The 24,606-nt window shown below is 43.6% G+C and overlaps 1 protein-coding gene across 1 annotated transcript; it reads left to right on the top strand.

Moving 5' to 3' along the window:
- Nucleotides 1-16,762: 16,762 nt before the first annotated feature.
- Nucleotides 16,763-23,639, top strand: nsun4 (NOP2/Sun RNA methyltransferase 4). Its single transcript, XM_039003361.1, has 6 exons — nt 16,763-16,891; nt 19,101-19,486; nt 19,649-19,803; nt 19,949-20,109; nt 22,370-22,494; nt 22,707-23,639. The coding sequence occupies exons 1-6, from the start codon at nt 16,799-16,801 to the stop codon at nt 22,981-22,983; spliced, it is 1,197 nt and encodes a 398-aa protein (XP_038859289.1). The 5' UTR covers nt 16,763-16,798; the 3' UTR covers nt 22,984-23,639.
- The last annotated feature ends 967 nt before the right edge of the window (nt 23,640-24,606 follow it).

Below are 24,606 nucleotides of genomic sequence, written 5' to 3'. Positions count from 1 at the left end.
TAAACAGGAAGTACCTGTGCTAAGGACTATTCAATGCTGGTCTGACCAATCGGAATCCACGCTTCAAGATTGTTTTGATAACGCGGACTGGGATGTGTTCCGGGTAGATTCAGAGAATAACATCGACGTATATACTGATACTGTGACTGAGTTATCAGGAAGTGTACAGGAGATGTTGTACCCACTGTGACTATTTAAACCTACCCTAACCAGAAACCGTGGATAGATGGCAGCATTCGCGCAAAACTGAAAGCACGAACCACCGCATTAAACCATGGCAAGGTGACTGGGAATATACAAACAAGAAAATACAAACAAGAGTAGTCATTCCCTCCGCAAGGTATTCAAACCGGCAAAACGTCAACATAGAGACAAAGTGGAGTCACAATTCAACGGCTCAGACACGAGACGTATGTGGCAGGGTCTACAGACAATCACGGACTACAAAAGGAAAACCAGTCACGTCGCGGACACCTACGTCTTGCTGCCGGACAAGCTAAACACCTTCTTCGCCTGCCAACGATGCAGCCCGCTGCCAATGACTGTGGGCTCTCCTTCTCCGTGGCTGATGTGAGTAAGACATTTAAGCGTGTTAACCCTCGCAACGCTGCCGGCCAAGACGGCATCCCTAGCCTCGTCCTCAGAGTATGCTCAGAACAGCTGACCGGTGTGTTTACTGGCATATTCAATCTCTCCCTATCCCAGTCTGCTGTCCCCACATGCTTCAAAATGGCCACCATTGTTCCTGTACCCAAGAAAGCAAAGGTAACTGAACGAAATGACTATCGCCCCTTAGCACTCACTTCTGTCATCACGAAGTGCTTTAAGAGACTAGTTAAGGATCAAATCACCTCCACCTTACCCGTCACCCTAGACCCACCTCCATTTGCTTACCGCCCCAATAGATCCACAGATGCAATCGCCATCACACTGCACACTGCCCTATCCCATCTGGACAAGAGGAATACCTATGTAAGAATGCTGTTCATTGACTACAGCTCAGCCTTCAACACCATAGTACCCTCCAAACTCATCATTAAGCTCAAGGCCCTGGGTCTGAACCCCGCCCTGTGCAACTGGGTCCTGGACTTCCTGACGGGCCGCACCCAGGTGGTGAAGGTAGGAAACAACACCTCCACTTCGCTGATCCTCAACACTAGGATCCCCACAAGGGTGCGTGCTCATCCCCATCCTGTACTCCCTGTTCACCCATGACTGCGTGGCCAAGCACGCCTCCAACTCAATCGTCAAGTTTGCAGACGACACAACAGTAGTAGGCTTGATTACCAACAATGACGAGACAGCGTACAGGGAGGAGGTGAGGGCTCTGGGAGTGTGGTGCCAGGAAAATAACCGCTCACTCAACGTCAACAAAACAAATGAGATGATCATGGACTTCAGGAAACAGCAGAGGGAGCACCTCCCTATCCACATCGACGGGACCACAGTGGAGAAGGTGGAAAGCTTAAAGTTCCTCAGCATACACATCAATGATAAACTGAAATGGTCCACCCACACAGACAGTGTTGTGAAGAAGGCGCAAAAGCACCTCTTCAACCTCAGGAGGGTGTAGAAATTTGGCGTGGCACCTAAAACACTCACAAACCTTTACAGATGCACAATTGAGAGCATCCTGTCGGGCTGTATCACAGCCTGGTACGGCAACTGCACCGCCCTCAACCGCAAGGCTCTCCAGAGGGTGGTGCGGTCTGCACAACGCATCACCGGGGGCAAACTACCTGCCCTCCATGACACCTACAGCACCCGATGTCACAGGAAGGCCAAAAAGAACATCAAGGACAACAACCACCCGAGCCACTGCCTGTTCACTCCACTATCATCCAGAAGGCGAGGTCAGTACAGGTGCATCAAAGCTGGGACCGTGAGATTGAGAAACAGCTTCTATCTCAAGTCCATCAGACTGCTAAACAGCAATCACTAACTCAGAGAGGCTGCTGCCTACATTGAGAACCATTCACTGGCCACTTCAATAAATGGATCACTAGTCACTTTAAACAATGCCACTCTAAATAATGCCACTTTAATAATGTTTACATATCTTACATTACTCATATCACATGTATATACTGTATTTTATACCACCTACTGCACCTTGCCTATGCCGCTCGGCCATCGCTCATCCATATACTATACAGTATGTACATATTCTCATTCACCCCTTTAGATTTGTGTGTATTAGGTAGTTGTTAGGGAAATGTTAGATTACTTGTTAGATTTGTGTGCATTAGGTAGTTGTTGGGGATTGTTAGATATTACTGCACTGTTGGAACTAGAAGCACAAGCATTTCGCTACACTCGCATTAACATCTTGTAAGCATGTGTATGTTACCAATAAAATGTCATTTTTTTAGACTTTTACTCAAGTAGTATTTTATTGGCTGACTTTCACTTTTACTCAAGTATGACAACTGGATACTTTTTCCACCATTGCCCCTCTCATCCCTTCCAGGCTTCTGGGAGGGAGGGTGGACAATGAGCCTGTCATAGCAGATGTAAGCAATGTCCTCACGTGCTCTGGCAGCTTTCATGTCTGGGATAAGTTCTTTCCTCTTCTGGCACACAGCTTCAGGATAGTCCTAGTTGGGGAAGATAGACACTCCTCTCAAGTATTGGCTCTTTCCAGAACAGATACCTTGTTCTTGAACCTCAGGAACTTGACCACTATCGGCCTGGGCCTGTCAACTGGGCGTTCTAGTACTGTGGGCGCGCTCCACCTCAACCCTCCTGTGGTCTATCTTCAATTTCTCAGAGATCATTTCCCTCACTTTGTCCTCAGACTCCATCCAGGTCTCATGTGGCGATTCTGCAATTCTGTCCACAACTATGTTAATCCCCATTGATTGTCTCTTGTGATTTATCCGCCATTGTTATCATAGATTCACTCACAGAACTTCCCTCAATGTTTCTTTATTTAACTAGGCAAGTCAGTTAAGAACAAATTCTTATTGACAATGACGGCCTAGGAACAGTGGGTTAACTGCCTTGTTTTAGGGGCAGAACAGATTTTTACCTTGTCAGCTCGGGGATTCGATCTAGCAACGTTTCGGCAACTGGCCCAACGCTCTAACCACTAGGCTACTTGCCATTCTCCTGTTTCAACTCATCGAGCTGACCCTGAGAGAACTGCAAGCTGTTATTCAGGTCCTGCAACTCTTTGGTGAGGTCGTCCATTTTCTGTGGAGGTCCACAGAGCTGTTTAGAGGCATCCAGCTGATAGTGTGTGGGGACTTCCTCCAGCTGCCCCCAATCTCCAAGGGAAAGAACAAGGCCAGCTTCTGCTTCCGGGTCAGATTGCCTGGTGATAATGGTACTATGTTACACTGACTCCCACCATCAGCATTTGTCATTACAGTAAGTCTCAGTCTAGCCATGTTTGCATCTGCTACTTGGTGGGTGTGTTTGATTAAAATCCTAACATCCTAACCAAGCTTGCTTACATGTGGATAAGTCATGCATTAATAATATCAATGACAGATTTGTGCTAAACCATTGAGTTCCGTGTCATTTATATTTCGAGTCACAATCTGAGATGATAACTGAAATATATTTGTTTTTGTTTTATTTTTATTTAACCTTTATTTAACCAGGTAGGCCAGTTGAGAACAAGTTCTCATTTACAACTGCGACCTGGCCAAGATAAAGCAAAGCAGTGTGACAAAAACAACAACACAGAGTTACACACAAACAAACATACAGTCAATAACACAATAGAAAAATCTATGTACAGTGTGTGCAAATGTAGAAGAGTACGGAGGTAAGGCAATAAATAGGCCATAGAGGTGAAATAATTACAATTTAGCCTTAACACTGGAGTGATAGATGTGCAGATGATGATGTGCAAGTAGAACTATTGGGGTGTAAAAGAGCAAGAGGATAAGTAACAATATGGGGATGAGGTAGTTGGGTGTGCTATTTACAGATTGGCTGTGTACAGGTACAGTGATAGGTAAGCTGCTCTGACAGCTGATGCTTAAAGTTAGAGAGGGAGATATAAGACTCCAGCTTCATTGATTTTTGCAATTCGTTCCAGTCATTGGCAGCAGAGAACTGGAAGGAAAGGCAGCCAAAGGAAGTGTTGGCTTTGGGGATGACCAGTGAAATAAACCTGCTGGAGCGTGTGCTACAGGTGGGTGTTGCTATGGTGACCAGTGAGCTGAGATAAGGTGGGGCTTTACCTAGCAAAGACTTATAGATGACCTGGAGCCAGTGGGTTTGGCGACGAGTATGTAGTGAGGTCCAGCCAACGAGAGCATACAGGTCGCAGTGGTGGGAAGTATATGGCTTTGGTGACAAAACGGATGGCACTGTGATAGACTACATCCAGTTTGCTGAGTAGAGTGTTGGAGGCTATTTTGCAAATTACATCACCGAAGTCAAGGATAATTAGGATAGTCAGTTTTACGAGGGTATGTTTGGCAGCATGAGTGAAGGAGGCTTTGTTGCGAAATAGGAAGCCGATTCTAGATTTAATTTTGGATTGGAGATGCTTAATATGAGTCTGGAAGGAGAGTTTACAGTCTAACCAGACACCTAGGTATTTGTAATTGTCCACTTAGTTTTACTAGCATTTAAAAGCAGGTGGAGGCCACGGAAGGAGTGTTGTATGGCATTGAAGCTTGTTTGGAGGTTTGTTAGCACAGTGTCCAAAGAAGGGCCAGATGTATACAGAATGGTGTCGTCTGCGTAGAGGTGGATCAGAGAGTCACCAGCAGCAAGTGCGACATCACTGATATATACAGAGAAAAGAGTCAGCCCGAGAATTGAACCCTGTGGCACCCCCATAGAGACTGCCAGAGGTCTGGACAACAGGCCCTCCGATTTGACACACTGAACTCTGAGAAGTAGTTGGTGAACCAGGCGAGGCAGTCATTTGAGAAGCCAAGGCTATTGAGTCTGCCGATAACAATAGAGTTTGACAGAGTCGATTGACAGAGTCGAAAGCCTTGGCCAGGTCGATGAAGATGGCTGCACAGTACTGTCTTTTATCGATTTATTGACAGTTTGGGTCTAGAGTGTCTCCCCCTTTGAAGAGGGGGATGACCGCGGCACCTTTCCAATCTTTGGGGATCTCAGACAATACAAAAGAGAGGTTGAATAGGCTAGTAGGGTTAGGGGTTGCAACAAATTTGGCGGATCATTTTGAAAGAGAGGGTCCAGATTGTCTAGCCCAGCTGATTTGTAGGGATCCAGATTTTGCAGCTCTTTCAGAACATCAACTGTCTGGATTTGGGTGAAGGAGAAGCAGGGGGGGAGGGAACAAGCTGCTGCAGGGGGTGCTGAGATGTTGGCCGGGGTAGGGGTAGCCAGTTGGAGAGCATGGCCAGCCATAGAAAAATGCTTATTGAAATGATTGATTATCGTAGATTTATCGGTGGTGACAGTGTTTCCTATCCTCAGTGCAGTGGGCAGCTGGAAGGAGGTGCTCTTATTCTCCATGGATTTTACAGTGTCCCAAAGCTTTTTGTAATTAGTCCTACAGGATGCAAATTTCTGTTGAAAAAGATAGCCTTTGCTTTCCTAACTGACTGAGTATATTGGTTCCTGACTTCCCTGAAAAGTTGCCTATCGCGGGGGCTATTCTATGCTAATGCAGAACGCCACAGGATGTTAGTCAAGGGCAGTCAAGTCTGAGGTGAACCAAGGGCTATATCTGTTCTTAGTTCTACATTTTTTGAATGGGGCATGCTTATTTAAGATGGTGAGGAAAGCCCTTTTAAAGAGCAACCAGGCATCCTCTACTGACGGAATGAGGTCAATATCCTTCCAGGATAGCCGGGCCAGATTGATTAGAAAGGTCTGCTCGCTGAAGTGTTTTAGGAAGCGTTTGACAGTGATGAGGGGTGGTCGTTTGACCCATTACGCACACAGGCAGTGAGGCAGTGATCGCTGAGATCCTAGTTGAAGACAGCAGAGGTGTATTTAGAGGGCAAGATGACGATAAAAGCCTCATACATTAATAATAGTAAAATGGTGACCTCTCCTTGACATCTATTCTAGAATCTGTCGGAAGTGTATCCAGCTGAACATGGAACTGACTGAGGTGCGTAGGCAGACGGACCAGTCCTTCATCTCCCTCCTGCAGGCAGTGAGAGTGGGCAGGTTCGCTGAGCAGTGGCAGCCATTTTGGAATGGATGTTCTGGGCCTATTCAATGGGTGCATCTCAATAGTCTAAAGCGGCTTCCTCTCTAATGCTTGTTCTCTTAATGAAATGAGGGTTGGGTGAAAGAGAAGCTGTCACCTATCCAGTTATTTTACAAAAGGCGACTAAGAAAGAGAGAAAGCCACTTTATAGACAGTTGAAATGCATCCACTGTGCAACAACTGATATCCATGGTCTTTCGTGATAAAATGCCAGTTCTACAGTACCAAGTGGAGTTTCTGAGCCAATTAGAAAATTGACTTTTCTATCTGTTGGAATACAATCGTAATCATGCAATAAGCTACGTATTTATTAAAAGTAATGGTATTGTCAATGTCCATCATTAAATGCCACAGAGTCACAGAGGAGGTCACTGACATGCTGATGGAGAGCGCCTATCACAAGATCGAGCTGGACGGTATCCTGGTAACCAGGCTGTGCACTCACAAGGTCGACGTGGAGCTGACGAAAGACAAGAAGCTCCAGTAGCTGCCAGGTTTGGCATTTTTTCTTTAGTTTTAATCATTGTTGTGACTGTTATCCCCACAGTACCTACGTTTTTGTGTGAGACAAACCAGTGCCTTGAGGCAGGTGACGATTGGTGTCACAGGCTTGAGTCATTTGTTGACTGATGTTGTTGACTTCCTGACAACCATAGGACCTTGAGGGTCTCAGTTACGAATGTGCTTTGGGGTGCTAACCCAATAAGCAGGCCATTCCAGGAAGTCATGTTCCAACCCACCAGACGTCCTGTTGGCATTTCCTTTGTTACACACAGCTTGTAGAAAATAAAAAATGTCACCAATGTATTGCAACCTCAAGCAAACATACCCCATGATTAGGCTGGCAAGAACCAATGAAAGGAATTGTTTTGTTTTTGCTGCCCTGTGTGTGAGCCTTATGCTACCCTTGATACTGGGGACAACCTGTGGTGAGCCTTTGTCACCAGCCACAATGAGTTCAATCTCTGTGTGACATGCTGTTTTTTTAGGGTCATGGCTTCAAATTGAGAATGCTGAGATGATAATTGAAAGTAGGGTTGCCACCTAAAAAAAACATCAGGTTTTAAAAAAAAAAGAAGAATCTGCCCCTATTGCTCAAAACAGAATCTACCTAAATGTGCTCCTTTGTGGGGTAACCGACTGAACCTGTTCTTAGTCTGTTTGTTTGTGTCTCCCCAAGAAAATATAACTTTTGTTTGTAGCCGTTTGCTGTCATTATACTACTTTACAGAGATGAGAAAATATTTGCAAAGTTTAAATGGGTCCTCCATTCGTTCCCAGGGTCAGTGCGGTTGTTTGAGGCAGTGGACAGCGACCCTGTGCTGGTGAAGACCAAGAGTCCAGTCAGCAGGCTATTGCAGCTCAAAGTGGGCGCTCAGGTCACTGCATGGAGACTACTCCTTTAGTGATCACAACTACATAAGAGTGAATGCATCTCTAAACTGTTGTGCTAGCTTGATTTAATAGTTGTCAAGTACATATAAATATTCCATTGTAGGCTCACTGACTTGGCTGCTTTGTATCCCCAGGTCAACAAAGAACCCGGACGTCCAAAGGGGCCTGGTCAACGGGGCTTGAGCAGTCCTGGTGGACTTTCAGCCTGTGAAATAATAGATTTTAATACCGACTGGGTCTATGGTGGGAATTTCACACATGGGCCATTTATTCAAATAAAATGCATCCTTCCCTGCACTTCCTGGAGATAATCAGTGATCTGATACAACTGATTTGGTTCAAGCTATGCAGTGTACCCCCTGCTTTGTCCCGTACAATTGTGTTGGATCCTTGATAACTCAAAGGGAGAAAGGAAGGATGCATCATAAAAACAGTCTCTCTCTCTCTCTCTCTCTCTCTCTCTCTCTCTCTCTCTCTCTCTCTCTCTCTCTCTCTCTCTCTCTCTCTCTCTCTCTCTCTCTCTCTCTCTCTCTCTCTCTCTCTCTCTCTCTCTCTCTCTCTCTCTCTCTCTCTCTCTCTCTCTCTCTCTCTCTCTCTCTCTCTCTCTCTCTCTCTCTCTCTCTCTCTCTCTCTCTCTCTCTCTCTCTCTCTCTCTCTCTCTCTCCACCTAGGGCTGCGAATGAGTCATACCTTTGATCACATTTCAAAAACTCTATCACCTCCCTTTGGCTGTGATGAATCGCCCCTGCCAAACTAATGTTACTATGTTGGTAAAGGCAATATCTCTGAAACTCCAGCTAGCCTTGCTAATCACCATATTGCTTTTATATATCCACTCAAGGCCGAGTTATTAAGGGGAGAGGAAAGGTGACATACTTCTGGATGAAATGGAATCCAGCTAGCCTCAGAAGATGGATGTCCATTTAGCGATTCTCATTAGCAATTCTCATTCACCCCACGTCTTGCCAGTAAACCACCAGACAGCGCAGGTTACATATCAGCTGTGTTTGACCCTGTATGTTATTAGTCAGCCCACCACCGACTCTGCAGCCCCCCTCCTGCCCCAAGAACTGGCTCTCATTGCTCTGAAATGTGTCGGTACGATTGGCTAGACAGATGAGCCAAGCCCTCTTGGGTAATTGAGTTCATTGGTCACCAGTGTCATCCATGTTTGCTTTCCCTTCCCTCGACTCCGAGGGCAGTGTTGAAACAGACGCAGAGTGATGTCACAAGATCATAACCTTGTGATAATTACAGTCTATATTCGCATTGAAGATGTATAGCTCTAAGCAATATATCTCGATTCGGTACGCATGTGACTCCTCCTCTCTGCAGCTCCAAACAAAGCTGGTTTTCACTACACTTCAGGCTGACTCATATCACGTGTATCAAATAGGTCTTCCTCTCTGTATGACAGTTTTCCACCACATTCTCCGGGTATATCTATGCGTCTCTGTATTTCGGCATGTATCTTACCCACTCTGTGCGTGTGTTTTGTCAGGGCAAGACGCTAGACTGTGTGGAGATCTCCCTGGCGAGGGTCTTCGAGAGCGGCCAGGCCTACCTGGTTCTGTCTCAAGCCAGGAGCCTGGAGGACCTAAGGGTCATGGACTTTGATCTCCGTGTGGTCCGAGCCGACCCCGACGTGCTGTTCTTCTACAGGAAGCGGAGGAAAGAGTGATTACTGCTACAGGTGAGCGTTTCTGGCTGTGTGTATAACACTTCCATTAAACACATTGGTCTGTGAACATTTCATACAGAAAAAAACACAACGAGGAACCAGAATGCATTAAGACTTGGCTACATGGTCAAACTATACTGAACAAAAATATAAACGCAACATGTAAAGTGTTGGTCCCATATTTAATGGGCTAAAATAAAAGATCCCAGAAATGTTCCATACGCACAAAAAGCTTATCTCTCCAATTCTGTGCACAAATTTGTTTACATCCCTGTTAGTGAGCATTTATTCTTTGCCAAGATAATCCATCCACCTGACAGGTGTGGCATATCAAGAAGCTGATTAAATAGCATGATCGTTACACAGCTGCACCTTGTGCTGGGGACAATAAAAGGTCACTCTAAAATGTGCAGTTTTTGTCAAGCAACACAATGCCACAGATGTCTCAAGTTTGGGGGAGCATGCAATTGGCATGCTGACTGCATAAATGTCCACTAGAGCTGTTGGCAGATAATTTCATGTACATTTTTGAGAATTTGGCAGTACATCCAAAAGGCTTCCATGTGTAACCATGCTAGCCCAGGACCTCCACATCTGGCTTCTTCACCTGCGGGATCGTCTGAGGCCAGACACCCGGACAGCTGATACTCATTTTGTATTATACAGTATATGGGCCTATAGAGGCTTTGAGAATCAGAGGGAGCTCAGCTTCACAGAAATGTGACATTCTTCACCAACCCAATGGACTTGTAAAATAATGTTTCTAATTGTAATAACTCCACTGGTAGACGTGGACATATTTAGATGAATGTTTGTGGTATTGTTTGATTTTGGTTTAGGCCAGACAATAATAAAGCCCTTTTGTGGGGAAAAACTCATTCTGATTGACTGGGCCTGGCTCCCCAGTGGGTGGGCCTATGCCTTCCCAGGCCCACCCATGGCTGCGCCCCTGCCCAGCCATGTGAAATCTATAGATTAGGGCCTAATGAATTTATTTCAATTGACTGATTTCCATATATGAACTGTAACTCAGTAAAATAGTTGAAATTGTTGCATGTTGCGTTTATATATTTGTTCAATATACAAACCTTTGAAGCAACGGGAAGTGTCCAAGTAGTTTCTTACATCTTCCTTTGTGTATTTTTTGGCTTTGCACCTCAGACAAAGTCTGAAGTGACCTTTACTGTTATCCTACTGTGTACTGCCACCCTGTGTTAGAAAAGGTTCATTGATGTCCATAAATCCAGCCTAGTTTAACCATCCTGTTGAGGGTTGGTCAGGTCCGGCATTAATGATGTGTGTCATGTCCAAGCTTCCACTACTCTGTGTCCAAAGCAAAAGGCTCAGATCTCTTTCTCTCTGCAGGCATCGATGGATAAGTTTGTGGGCAAAAATAACCAGGAGAACTATTGGTAAGGAGAAAATCCTCAACACCACAGGCATGATTATGTTGATATCCACACCACTTGATTTTAACATTTCATTTGTTTATGGTTTCAAGTGATGGTCTCTATTTTTACAACTGTATACATCAAGGACATGCACTGCCAGCGACTGTTACTGTTTTGTTTATTATGATTTTGACCATGTGTGACCTTCTGAAATGATTAAGCAAATAAAGTTGAACTACTTGGTGTACAGTATCAAAATGACTTATTACCCACTCTTGACAGCATATTGGCCATTTCTACCAGTTTCAATTCAAGGTTTTGCCTATTATTTGTCCTATATTGTAAGGTCATAAACCAAAAGGAATGGACTTTGGCAGTTTTAGAAGCATATAGTTCAAAGTACAGTACCAGTCAAAAGTTTGGACACACCTACTCATTCCAGTTTTTTTTCTTTATTTTTACTATTTTCTACATTGTAGAGTAATTGTGAAGACATCAAAACTATGAAATAACACATATGGAATCATGTTGTAACCAAAAAAGACTGAAACAAATCAAAATATATTTTATATTTGAGATTCTTCAAAGTAGACCCTTTGCCTTGATGTAAGCTTTGCACACGCTTGGCATTCTCTCAACCAGCTTCATGAAATGACCTGGAATTCATTTAAATTAACAGGTGTGCCTTGTTAAAAGTTAATTTGGGGAATTTCTTTCATTCTTAATGTGTTTGAGCCAATCAGTTGTGTTGTGACAAGGTAGGGGTGGTATATAGAAGATATGTCTGTTACCAAATAGGGCTCTCTCAACATTAACTGTTCAGAGGAGACTGCATGAATCAGGCCTTCATGGTCGAATTGCTGCAAAGAAACCACTACTAATGGACACCAATAAGAAGAGACTTGCTTGTGCCAAGAAATATGAGCAATGGACATTAGATCGGTGTAAATCTGTCCATTGGTCTGATGAGTCAAAATTTGAGATTTTTGGGTTACAACGCCATGTCTTTGTGAGACGCAGCGTAGGTGAACGGATGATCTCCGCATGTGTGGTTCCCACCGTGAAACATGGAGGAGTTGTGATGGTAAAGGGAACACTTAAACAACACTATGTAACTCCAAGTCAATCACACTTCTGTGAAATCAAACTGTCCACTTAGGAAGCAACACTGATTGACAATAAATTTCACATGCTGTTGTGCAAATGAAATAGACAAAAGGTGGAAATTATAGGCAATTAGCAAGACACCCCCAATAAAGGAATGGTTCTGCAGGTGGTGACCACAGACCACTTCTCAGTTCCTATGCTTCCTGGCTGATGTTTTGGTCACTTTTGAATGCTGGCGGTGCTTTCACTCTAGTGGTAGCATGAGACGGAGTCTACAACCCACACAAGTGGCTCAGGTAGTGCAGTTCATCCAGGATGGCACATCAATGCGAGCTGTGGCAAAAAGGTTTGCTGTGTCTGTCAGCGTAGTGTCCAGAGCATGGAGGCGCTACCAGGAGACAGGCCAGTACATCAGGAGACGTGGAGGAGGCCGTAGAAGGGCTTGATCACACACGCTTTTTCAGTTCTGCCCACAAATGTTCTATATGATTGAGGTCAGGGCTTTGTGATGGCCACTCCAATACCTTGACTTCGTTGTCCTTAAGCCATTTTGCCACAACTTTGGAAGTATGCTTGGGGTCATTGTCCATTTGGAAGACCCATTTGCGACCAAGCTTTAACTTCTTGACTGATGTCTAGAGATGTTGCTTCAATATATCCACAATTTTCCTTCCTCATGACCACATCTATTTTGTGAAATGCACCAGTCCCACCTACAGCAAAGCACCCCCACAACATGATGCCGCCACCCCCGTGCTTCACGGTTGGGATGGTGTTCTTCGGCTTGCAAGCCTCCCCCTTTTTCCTCCAAACATAACGATGGTCATTATGGCCAAACAGTCCTATATTTGTTTCATCAGACCAGAGGACATTTCTCCAAAAAGTACGATCTTTGTCCCTATGTGTAGTTGCAAACCGTAGTCTGACTTTTTTATGGCGGTTTTGGAGCAGTGGCTTCTTCCTTGCTGAGCGGCCTTTCAGTTTATGTCGATATAGGACTCGTTTTACTGTGGATATAGTTACTTTGTACCGGTTTCCTCCAGCATCTTCACAAGGTCCTTTGCTGTTGTTCTGGGACTGATTTGCACTTTTCGCACCAAAGTACGTTCATCTCCAGGAGACAGAACGCGTCTCCTTCCTGAGCGGTATGAAGTCTGCGTGGTCCCATGGTGTTTATACTTGCGTACTATTGTTTGTACAGATGAACGTGGTACCTTCAGGCAATTTTGAAATTGCTCCCAAGGATGAACCAGACTTGTGGAGGTCTACAATTTTTTCTGTGAGGTCTTGGCTGATTTCTTTTGATTTTCCCATGATGTCAAGCAAAGAGGCATTGAGTTTGAAGGTAGGCCTTGAAATACATCCACAGGTACACCTCCAATTGACTCAAATTATGTCAATTAGCCTGTCAGAAGCTTCTAAAGCCATGACATCATTTTCTGGAATTTTCCAAGCTGTTTAAAGGCACAGTCAACTTAGTGTATGTAAACTTCTGACCTACTGGAATTGTGATACAGTGAATTATAAGTGAAATAATCTGTCTGTAAACAATTGTTGAAAAAAAAAAAAAGCAGAAGTCCTAACCGACTTGCCAAAACTATAGTTTGTTAACAAGAAATTTGTGGAGTGGTTGAAAAACAAGTTTTAATGACTCCAACCTAAGTGTATGTAAACTTCGACTTCAACTGTAAGTGTTCAAATCATTTGCTATGAGACTCGAAATTGAGCTCAGGTGCATCCTGTTTCCATTGATCATCCTTGAGATGTTTCTACAACTTGATTGGAGTTAAATTGATTGGGCATGATTTGGAAAGGCACACACCTGTCTATATAATGGTCCCACATTTGACAGTGCATGTCAGAGCAGAAACCAAGTCATCAGGTCGAAGGAATTGTCCCTAGAGCTCCGAGACAGGATTGTGTTGAGGCACAGAGCTGTGGAAGGGTACCAAAACATTTCTGCAGCATTGAAGGTCCCAATAAACATAGTGGCTTCCATCATTCTTAAATGGAAGAAGTTTGGAACCACCAAGACTCATCCTAGTGCTGGCCGGCAGGCCAAACTGAGCAATCAGGGGAGAAGGACCTTGGTCAGGGTGGTGACCAAGAACCCGATGGTCACTCTGACAGGGCTCCAGATTTCTTCTGGAGATGGGAGAACCTTCCAGAAAAACAACCATCTCTGCAGCACTCCACCAATCAGGCCTTTATAGTAGAGTGGCCCGACGGTAGCCACTCCTCAGTAAAAGGCACACGACAACCCACTTGGAGTTTGCCAAAGGGCATCTAAAGGACTCTCAGACAATGAGAAACATGATTCTCTGGTCTGATGAAACCAGGATTGAACTTCTTGGCCTGAATGCCAAGTGTCACATCTGGAGAAAACCTGGCACCGTCCCTACGGTGAAGCATGGTGGCAGCATCATGCTGTGGAAATGTTTTTCTGTGGCAGGGACTGGGAAACTAGTCCGGAGTGAAGGAAAGATAAACGGAGCAAAGTACAGAGCGATCCTTGATGATAACCTGCTCTAGAGAGCTCAGGACCTCAGACTGGGGAGAAGGTTCACCTTCCAACAGGACAATGATCCTAAGTACACAGCCGAGACTATGCAGGAGTGTCTTTAGGACAAGTCTCTGAATGTCCTTGAGTGGCTCAGCCAGAGCTGGCGAGACCTTAAAATAGCTATGCAGCGACGCTCCCCATCCAACCCGACAGAGCTTGAGAGGATCTGCACAGAAGAATGGGAAGAACTCCCCAAATACAGGTGTGCCAAACTTGTAGCGTCATACCCAAGAAGACGTAATGCTGTAATCGCTGCCAAAGGTGTTTCATCAAAGTACCAGGTAAAGGTTCTAAATGTAAATATGATATTTCAGTTTTTCCATTTTAATACTTACTAACATTTCTAAAAGCCTGTTTTTGCTTTGTTATTATGGGGTATGAGTCAAGGGGTCTGAATGCTTTCCGAATGCACTGTAGATTTTAAAAAAAACTAAAAAAACAGCTATCACATTCGCTTTACATATATTCTGCATGCAATAGTGTGCGCACACAGGTTATGCCTCATGAACACACTTAGTGGTCCCGTGCATGTAGGAAGTTCCTCTGTGCATTCCTCCTCAGTGTGTGATCGTGAGCCCACTCGGGTTGCGCAAACCTCCAGCCTCTTCCTTGTGGGCGCAGTGGTCCGATGCCTCACATTTTGTCCGTATTGTGTCTCAGGGATCCTGGGAGGGACAAATAGCTGCAGATGACCAGCATCCAAAACACTACTTCTCAATGTTTAACAAAAGTGTGAGAGTTATGTCTAAAAATGAATATCTACAGTTCTTGAAAAAAATGTACTCATATTAAAATATTAATAAAAGGTACATTTGGAAATATATATTCAACAGTCTTACCATGTCTTCCTCCTCTGCTTGTGCCTCTTCCTCCTGTTCAGTGACAATGTTAGTCAGGTGCAACACCTTACCTGTAAAAATGTGACAAAGTTGACTCGATACATAGGAAGTCAATATGAGTTTGGGAAATCAGAGACAAAAATGATCTATTGTAAACTGTATTAGGTTATGGGTTCAATAGCAATTAGCTACTCTTTGTTGATAATGATGATCAGATGATAGTTAATAAGAAACTAGATTTTTTCAAATAATCTACATCTAAAGCTAGTTTTCATTCCATGTTTCATACCTAGGTGCAGTGGTGATTTTAGCATGTAAATCTTGGTGGGGCAAAAACATTTAAGTGGGATGCATGCCATCAAAGCCACTACACAACACTAAACAATACATTCATTGGACTATAACGGTGACAAACAGTGCACACAAACTGTTAGGGTCTACATAAAGCTGTCCCAACACCTTACCACTGCTACACCTGGTCATCAGCAGAGCCTCGTCTGGCAGCGAAACAGTTAATTCAGCCTCATTTACTGCCTTTTAAAAAAACATAGCTGATATGGCTGACTTGCACAAATGTGGTTTCTACTGACAATTGAGATGTACAAACTATGGCATAAAGGTACAACGAGCGGATAAGAGGCAATCCGTTATTTCGAATAAAACATTAATGAGCGAGCTAGGACGGATGTAGTCAACTTTGTTCAGCACTTTTGAAATATACAGCGACTGAACCGTTATTACAGTATTCTCCTTGTACACCAAGTCAGAACCGTAGGACCGTAGAACCGTAGGATACAAAAGGGGGCATATAAGCAGACAATCAAAGCTCTTACAATATTCGGCTATAGGCTAACAGGCTACATGTGCACCACCAAGTCAGAACAATAGGCTAAATTATGAGGGAAAAGGGGAGCAAATTATTAAGGTGAGGCACAGCTTACATTTACTATTACTTTCTTAGCTACAGTATACATATCTCCCTGGCATATTACATCCTTTATGCAGCAGTATTTAATAAATTTTTGTACTCACGTTGTGCTGTGCTCACTTGAACAGGAAGGTGGCACATTTTGTCATCAACGTCTGGCATTCTCTGGCTCACTATTTTGCGTAATGCTAATTTCAAACTTGACACATTGCTAGGATTAGCAGAGAAAACATTGAAATATGAAGATTGATATTGTACAATACCTCATCAGGCTCCCCATACATTATCATTTTGTTTTGGAAAACTAAGATTTTAGACAACACTGGTTGAAGGGAAATTACCTTGTTAAACAAGATTTGAATCTGGAGGCGCTGTTAGGTCACACGCAGGAAATAACGTAGCTATAAAGTTCACCGGACGAACGCATCTATTTTCTCTAGATGGCAGTCCTCCAACAATCTCCATAGGATTGGTATGGGATCGTCCCATCTGATGGGGAAACACCTTTTCGATACCGAAGTTACTTTAATAGCAGGTTAGGATAATTAACGTAGCAGGTTATGTGACTTCGGTTGAGGTTAGCAAAAGGTTTGAGTTAGGGTTTGCGAAAATGCATTCCAAATCTGCTACGAAAAGCACTTTGTATCGAAGTGGTGTGAAGAGTGTGTCCCTTGGGGGGAACCTTTTCTGTCAGATGGAAAGACGGACTGGAAAGGGTGTCGTACACCAACATGGCGGCGCTCATGGACACGAGAATATTGCTTCGAAAAATTAAAGATTTACGGTGCCTGACACCCCGACGGAATCGCGTGAAAGCCAAATGGGTACGTACGACGTAGTTAGCTAACAATAATTGGAAATATCTACAACCAGTCGTTGACTAAAGTTGGCGGTTAGCTAGCGCTCGAAAACCCTTATCAGCGTTTAGCTTCGACCAGGCCAAGGTTGGCTGCGTGTGAACTTCATTTCCGATTCTTTGTTTTAACGTTTAGAAACGTTAATCATCGCTTGCTAAACATGCTGATATGCCCCATATATTTCATATCCGCAACAAAAAAAAAATCTTTAAAATGAAAAGATATGTACTGTTGTCGTTTTACACAGATCAATAAGCTGCGTGTGCCTCCAGTTGTCAAACTACACTTCCTCCACCGTTATGGGCTTACGCATGTGTTCAGAGCACGCTTAAATGGCTAATTAGCCCAAGTGGCTGCCTAGTCTGATTTAATCAGGCAGTAATGCACAGTTAATTGATGTATATGTAGTAATATTGATGTTATGCAGGAAACAGAAACCAATTGTTACTTACCTTTAATGTACTGGATGTGCTGGTTTACAACATGCATAGTAAAGTTTGCTTAACTATATATCTTTGTCTGTCGTGACTACAACACAAAGCATTTTGAAGGAGTAAAAAACAGACGAAGACATTTGTGTTCAAAATTGTGTAACTTTTCCTTACACGCCAGAATGTTGACTTAATTACATTTAAACTCGCTCTACCGGTTGTCTGTGCGGTTTGTTCTTCTGCTGCTCGAAAATTGAGACTATCCACCAAGTAGTGTTATTAACCTGACTTTCAGTACACTAGTCTAACGTTATATATCGATTTGTACTTAGAGCTCAGAGCATTTTCTGAAAGAGGATGTTTTTTGTTTTTGTTTAACAAGGCAAGTCAGTTCTTAAAATTCTTATTTACAATGACGGCCTACGCTGGGCCAATTATGCGCCGCCCTATGGGACTCCCAATCACGGCCGGATGTGATGCAGCCTGGATTCAAACCAGGTACTGCAGTGACACCTCTTGCACTGAGATAGTGCCTTAGACCACTGCGCCACTCAGGAGCCCAATCTATCAGAATGGTAGATGACAGTTTGAATAAATTCGCTAGAAGGCGGAGTTAAAGGGACAAGGTTACTCACAATAACCATAGTGCCATTTCTATAGGAGTTGATGTGGTTTCCAAGTCCTCTGTTGCTTATTCTGACAGGGAGAACTGGAGAATTACCAGACCCGGTCTGTCAGTCTAAAATAGTTTGCGATGTTGCTGGAAATAATCCTGGAACCCCTGCGGCTAGGGTGAATCCCATCTCTTTTAAAAAAGAGCTTGTTGCTCCCACAGCAAATCAAAGTTGTCACAAAAAGAGACTCCTGTCGTTGCAAAGTTTCTTTGGTTACTTGTTTAGGACAAAGAGTCGGCTGAAATGTTCTGAACCCTTCTGGTAGCATGGGAGGGGGCCAGAGAAAATTATTCTCTTCCCTGTGCTAGCGAGGGTCTTTAAAAAAAAATGTAGTCCTACCTCAGATCGCCTAAAATGAAGGTTGTTAAAACCTACGTAAGTGACAGTGTCAATATTGGAGTATTTGGCCAGAACCGTGATCCTGCCGCTGGCTTTTGGTATACACCCAGGACCCGTGCTGACTCCTGGGGCTGGTAGATCTGTCTCAGGCAGGGCAAAGCTGTTTGATAGCTGGATTGGATCTTCTCGAATAGATGGGTTCCCAGACTGCCTTCATGATCTCCTACGCCTTGCGAGTGTCCAGTCTCCCATGGGCCGCAGAGTTGAGCTTCACGTCTGTCCGTTTGATTGGGACAGATCAACACTGCCCGACTCAGCTTTCCTATAGGAGGCATTTAAATCTGAGAAAGCAGGTTTTCCTATTCTTGCAGCCGAGCTAACAGCCAAAGGATCTCTTCGCTAAGATGCTTGATGATGAGATGGTTTCCAATATTGTTATAGCAGCTTTGGTTTTTATCTGCGTTTCTCTGTGCTGAAGTGATTGGCCCTCCTTGCTTCCTCCCTCGTAGGGTTATCACTAATTAGGAATGAGTGGACAGGTGAAAGCCATGTGGTGGAGGAGCCCTAGTGATCACGTGTCCAATCATGTTTAATCAATGATTACTTCAAGGAAGGATGCACTTAACCTTTTTGGTTGCCAATCACCATAGAATAAAAATGTGCACCGGTTGGTAGTCAATGGCACAAAGCAAGCCCAATTTTTCTTAATTCTTCCAAATCCTCTTTCAACAGGCTGGCTCTCAGCCCAAGTACCCTGCCACAAACCTGGCCCTACAGAACTTTGATGCCACCTACAGCTTACAGCTGGGAGAGCAGTGGCCCTCTGTCCGCGTCAGCATGCTTTGTGAGCAGAAGTACGGGGCCCTGGTAAACAATTTCTCCACCACAGAAGGGGTCATCGCAGACCTGCAGTCCCAGGGATGTAGAGACTTTGTCTGCCAACCAGTTGGTGTAGGAGGTCTGGAGAGACTGCAGGCGCCTGGATTTCCTCTCCACGATAACCCTTCAACCCTCGAGTCTGTTGGTGTCAGTCAAGATGTGGCTCCTCCTCACCTCCGCACCAATATCAAGTGCTTTGTTTTCCCCGGGGGAGACATCTCCAGATTCAAGCCTTCTAGGTGAGATTTGCGCCGCTTCTTTTACAGACACGCGAGAGGAAAATGATGAAATCTGGGCTTCTGTCTGTTTCATCAGCACAATTTACTGTAGCTACATGTCTCCTATAATGTAATATTATTTCATTGCCAAGTTGTATGATTTTTAAATTCCCATTCTCCTAGACCCGACTTGTATGGGATGCTTGGGTACTACCTCATGGATGCGGCATCCGTTTTGCCTGCCCTGGCCCTGGATGTCCAGGAAGGACACTCTGTGCTGGACGTCTGTGCCGCCCCAGGGGGCAAGACCCTGGCCCTGCTCCAGACACAGGCCATCCGTAAGACAGTCTAGCAGATATGATGCATACACATTGTTGAAGTTCTATCTAATTCACAGACTGGTAAAGCTTCTTTTTTTTTTTTACAGTTCTATTTAAGTTTGCATTGATCTGGTATTTATTTGTAATGACATGTGTTTTTCAGGATTTCTGTGCGTCAATGACATCTCAGTGTCTCGTACCTACCGCCTCCAGCGGGTCCTCAACAGCTACGTTCCGAAAGAGCTTTTGACAGAAGAAAGAATGCGCATTACTTCCTTTGACGGCAGGAAATGGGGAGAAATCGAAAGGGACACCTTTGACAGAGTAAGGACTGAGATTATTTCACACTACTTGGTTTTATAACAAATTCAGAATGTAAGTACTGAGATTATTTGACCAACATTTGTTGGTTTTATAAAAGATTAAGAAATGTAAGACATTATTGGGCCTTTCCGTGTAAAAGGACCCATGAACTATGATGTATATATTTGTGAAATTAAGGCATATATACATTTTAAACTATTTTCTATCCTAAATATTAGGAATAATCTAAGGCTTTGATTTTTGGGCAAATAGATGGAAATGAGGTCTTGGAAAACATCTACCAGAAAAGTTCTTAAAAGGTATTAGAAATACATTAAAACACCGCAATGTTGGAGTAAAGACCCCTGCCAACTAATATCAACACTTATATTTACACTGAACAGAAATAGAAACGCAACATGTAAAGTGTTGGTTCCATGTTTAATGAGCTGAAATGGAAGATCCTGGAAATGTTACCTATGCACAAAAAGCTTATTTCTCAATCTTTTTTTCCCGCAAATTTGTTACATCCCTGTTAGTGAGCATTTCTCAATGCGAGCGGTAGAATCCTCCATATAAATTACAACCCCAAAAATGTGGATCCATTGACAGGAAGACCAAGAGTTACCTCTGCTGCAGAGGAGAAGTTCATTAGTTAATTGCACAACAGGATGCAGCCCATATAAATGCTTCACAGAGTTCAAGTAACAGACACATCTCAACATCAACTGTTCAGATGAGACTGCGTGAATCAGGCCTTCGTGGTTGAATTGCTGCAAAGAAACCACTACTAAAGGACACCAATAATAAGAAGAGACTTGCTTGGGCCAAGAAACACGAGCAATGGCTATTAGACTGATGGACATCTGTCCTTTTGGTCTGATGAGTCCTGATTTGAGATTTTTGGTTCCAGCTGCCGTGTCTTTGTGACGCAGAGTAGGTGAACGGATTATCTCCGCATATGTGGTTCCCACCGTGAAGCATGGAGGAGGAGGTGTGAGGGTGCTTTGCTGGTGACAATGTCAGTGATTTATTTAGAATTCAAGGAGCACTTAACCAGCATGGCTTCCACAGCATTCTGCAGTGATACACCACCCCATCTGGTTTGGGCTTAGTGGGACTATCATTTGTTTTTCAACAGGACAATGACCCAACACACCTCCAGACTGTATAAGGTAAAATTGACCAAGAAGTAGAGGGATGGAGTGCTGCATCAGATGGCCTCCACAATCACCCGACCTCAGCCCAATTTACATGGTTTGGGATGAGTTGGACAGCAGAGTGAAGGCATAGCAGTCAACAAGTGCTCAGCATATGTGGGAACCTTTTCAAAACTGTTGGACAAGCATTTCTCATTAAGCTGTTTGAGAGAATGCCAATAGTGTGCAAAGCTGTCATCAAGGCAAAGGGTGGCTACTTTGAAGAATCTAAAATATATTTTGATTTAACACTTTTTTGGTTACCACATGATTCCAGATGTGTTATTTCATAGTTTTGATGTCTTGACTATTATTCTACAATGTAGAAAATAGTAAAAAATAAAAACCATTGAATGACTAGGAGTGTCCAAACTTGATTGGTACTGTGTATATGTACACACGTATGTGGACACCCCTTCAAATGTGTGATTTCTGAATACAAGATATCTCAATACTTTGAATGTATACGAAAGTTATTGAGATATTTGAAATAGTATTTGAACCCAGGTATGCAGTACACTTCTGTACTGTAGAGTTCAGTAAAGTACACAGTAGAGCACACTAGAGTTGAGTACGCTATAATGTACTGAACTCTACTGTGCTGTACTTTTGATGTCCAAACTTGTGAAACATTGACGTCTATGATTGGTTCAGATTTTGTCCAGACCGGTGGACCTCATTTAAATAATAGCCAGTGTGTTGAATATTACCCAAATATGCAAAGGAGGATATTGCATATTTCTGCCTTTGTGTACCTATTTAGCATACATCACCATGAAGAGAATGACATTCATATCATAATTATGTATTTCTGTGTAGTACAGATCAGGGACACATGATGAAATTCTGTTACCGCAATTCTGTTACTGGGTGTTGATCCACTTCACTTACTGTAGTTCCAGTCAAGGTGTCATGTCATAGCTGACACCCCATTCTTTCAGCAGAGATCGTTGAATTTTAATTCGGAGACAATATTTAAGAGTCGGAGTCTCCGTTTCCGTGGAATTGCCCTACTGCTATTAGCTTATCCCAATTCTACAGGGTTCTAAGGTTTGTTAGACTGATGTCCTTTTTCTCTCCAGGTCCTTGTTGATGTTCCCTGCACCACAGACAGACACTCTGTCATGGAGGATGAAAACAACATTTTCAAGAGGGCCAGGACAAAGGAGAGACAGAGGCTGCCCCAGCTGCAGACAGAACTCCTCCTGTAAGTGTTCAGTAACTTACCATGTTACTGTTGAAGCAATAAAATCACATCAAATAAATACTTTTTTTCTAAGTTAGTTTATTGTGCATCTTTGATTGTGTCTATTCATTGCATCTATGTATGGTAGTTTTGTATCTTGGCGGTCCTATTTTGATCATTTGATATCTGATAATAATTTCAGTTAATATATCTCCCTGTTCCTCTTCCACCAGTGCTGGTATTGAGGCGGTTCGTCCGGGGGGACAGGTGCTCTACTCCACCTGCTCCCTGTCCCAGCTGCAAAACGAGTATGTGGTGGAGCGGGCCATGCACCTGGCCCGGGAGGAACACGGCATCAGCCTGCAAGTAGTCGACCTTCGACCCATCACACGCCTCTTTAAGGACACCTTCCACTTCGCCCCCGACCTCCACTTGGGACAGCTGGTCCTTCCTCACCTCACCGCTAACTTTGGGCCTATCTACATGTGCAAGCTACGGAGGTTAAACTAGAACTGATGGACATGAATTTAATTCCCTTCACTACAACTTTATTTATCCCTTCAGGGGCAACCTGATTTAATCGGTCATAACGTCTGACTTTTCGTATTTATGTATTAATGTGAAGCACCACAAATAAATATGTTGATTAATGGACTAAAAAAATTATAACTGTTTCAACATTCAATTTTCAGTGGACTTATACATTTTTATGCAGTGCTGCTTTTGGCCTCTAGTTGTCAGTATTAGACAGTTATACAAGTCGGTGCTCTCTTTGTATCGAAAACAGAGGAGTCAAAGTTACTGGACCCATGAGGATAAACTCAAAATATTGCTCTGTCCAACTCTTATAGAATGGGTGAAAAGCAGAAAGTTTATTTGGTTTTAGAGCAATCAAATAGATTTTATGAAGCCCTTTTTACATCAGCAGTTGTCACAAAGTGCTTTACAAGAAACCCAGCCTTAAACCTCAAAGAGCAAGCAATGACGTTGCGGAAGCACAGGGCTCCGAACCCTGTTCCTAGAGAGATACCATCCTGTAGGTTTTCTCTCCAACCCCAGTTTTAACTAACCTGATTTAATTTTATCAACCAGCTGATTATTACAATCAGGTGTGCTAGGTAAGGGTTTGACCGAACACCTAGAGGACGGTATCTCTACAGGAACAGGGTTGGAGAGCCCTGTTCTAGGTCATTATGCCCAATCACCGAGGTTGAACAAATAAACCAATCCCAGCCACTGAGGTAGAACAATAAACCAATTCAAGTCTGTTCGATGTGGTACCATAGTGAACTTTGCAATTTTATCATATCGTTGAAACTTTATTATTTATTTATTTTTACATTTAATACCATCATGAACATTTTCATTCAGATTCTAAACATTTTCATAACGAACACTCAAATAATCATTGGCTCTGAGAATCTCTAGGCCTGTTACAACGGTTGAATTCTCTCAATTTCCTATTTGATGTCACTTAAATGCAGCCTGCAATGTCTTTCTTATATCTAACGTGAATGCAAAGGTATAGTACCTCCTCACATCACACCGCCGATGACCTTCTCTGTTGTTGCATTGGCCGGGCAATGTAGCATGAAAGAGGTGTGCGCACGGCTAACGAGCGAGCGCCGCCGAGTGTCATCGACTTCCCGCTGCCATTAAGCGGCTCGCGAGCGGCGCCACCGAGAGAGAGGAGAGGCTGTTTGCTCGGCGGCTCCCAGATGAACATTAAGGACGCAAGAGCGATGCCAACATGGGATCTCTCACCTCCTTTTCCCCTTCGCTTTTTTATTCCACAGATGAGTGCAGATAATTTCACTGGCCGATTGTGAGTGATTACTGTATTACCGCGGTAACAGAGGATGTATCGGCGAATGCAAAGGGAATTAATGAGACATAAAAACTATTTCTGTATTGACTGCTTCCGTCGGCGGCCCAGGACGCCGCTCCCGCATCTTGTGATTACCTAAACGTATTGTAAATATGTGTTTCCTATGGGTTTTTACATAAATTTACATGTTTTAACACTCAGGGGATGAAAGACTATTAGGGATGAGTTACTCCTCTTCTCCCCCCTTCTCTTTCTACTGGGCCGTTCATTATTGAATTAGCCAATGGTGTTCCTTTGCTGTAGGC

This window comes from Salvelinus namaycush, chromosome 11 (genome assembly GCF_016432855.1).
Source record: "Salvelinus namaycush isolate Seneca chromosome 11, SaNama_1.0, whole genome shotgun sequence".
Classification (NCBI taxonomy): domain Eukaryota; kingdom Metazoa; phylum Chordata; class Actinopteri; order Salmoniformes; family Salmonidae; genus Salvelinus; species Salvelinus namaycush.
The sequence above is the reverse complement of the archived record's forward strand: the minus strand, read 5'-3'. Positions and strand labels throughout refer to the sequence as shown.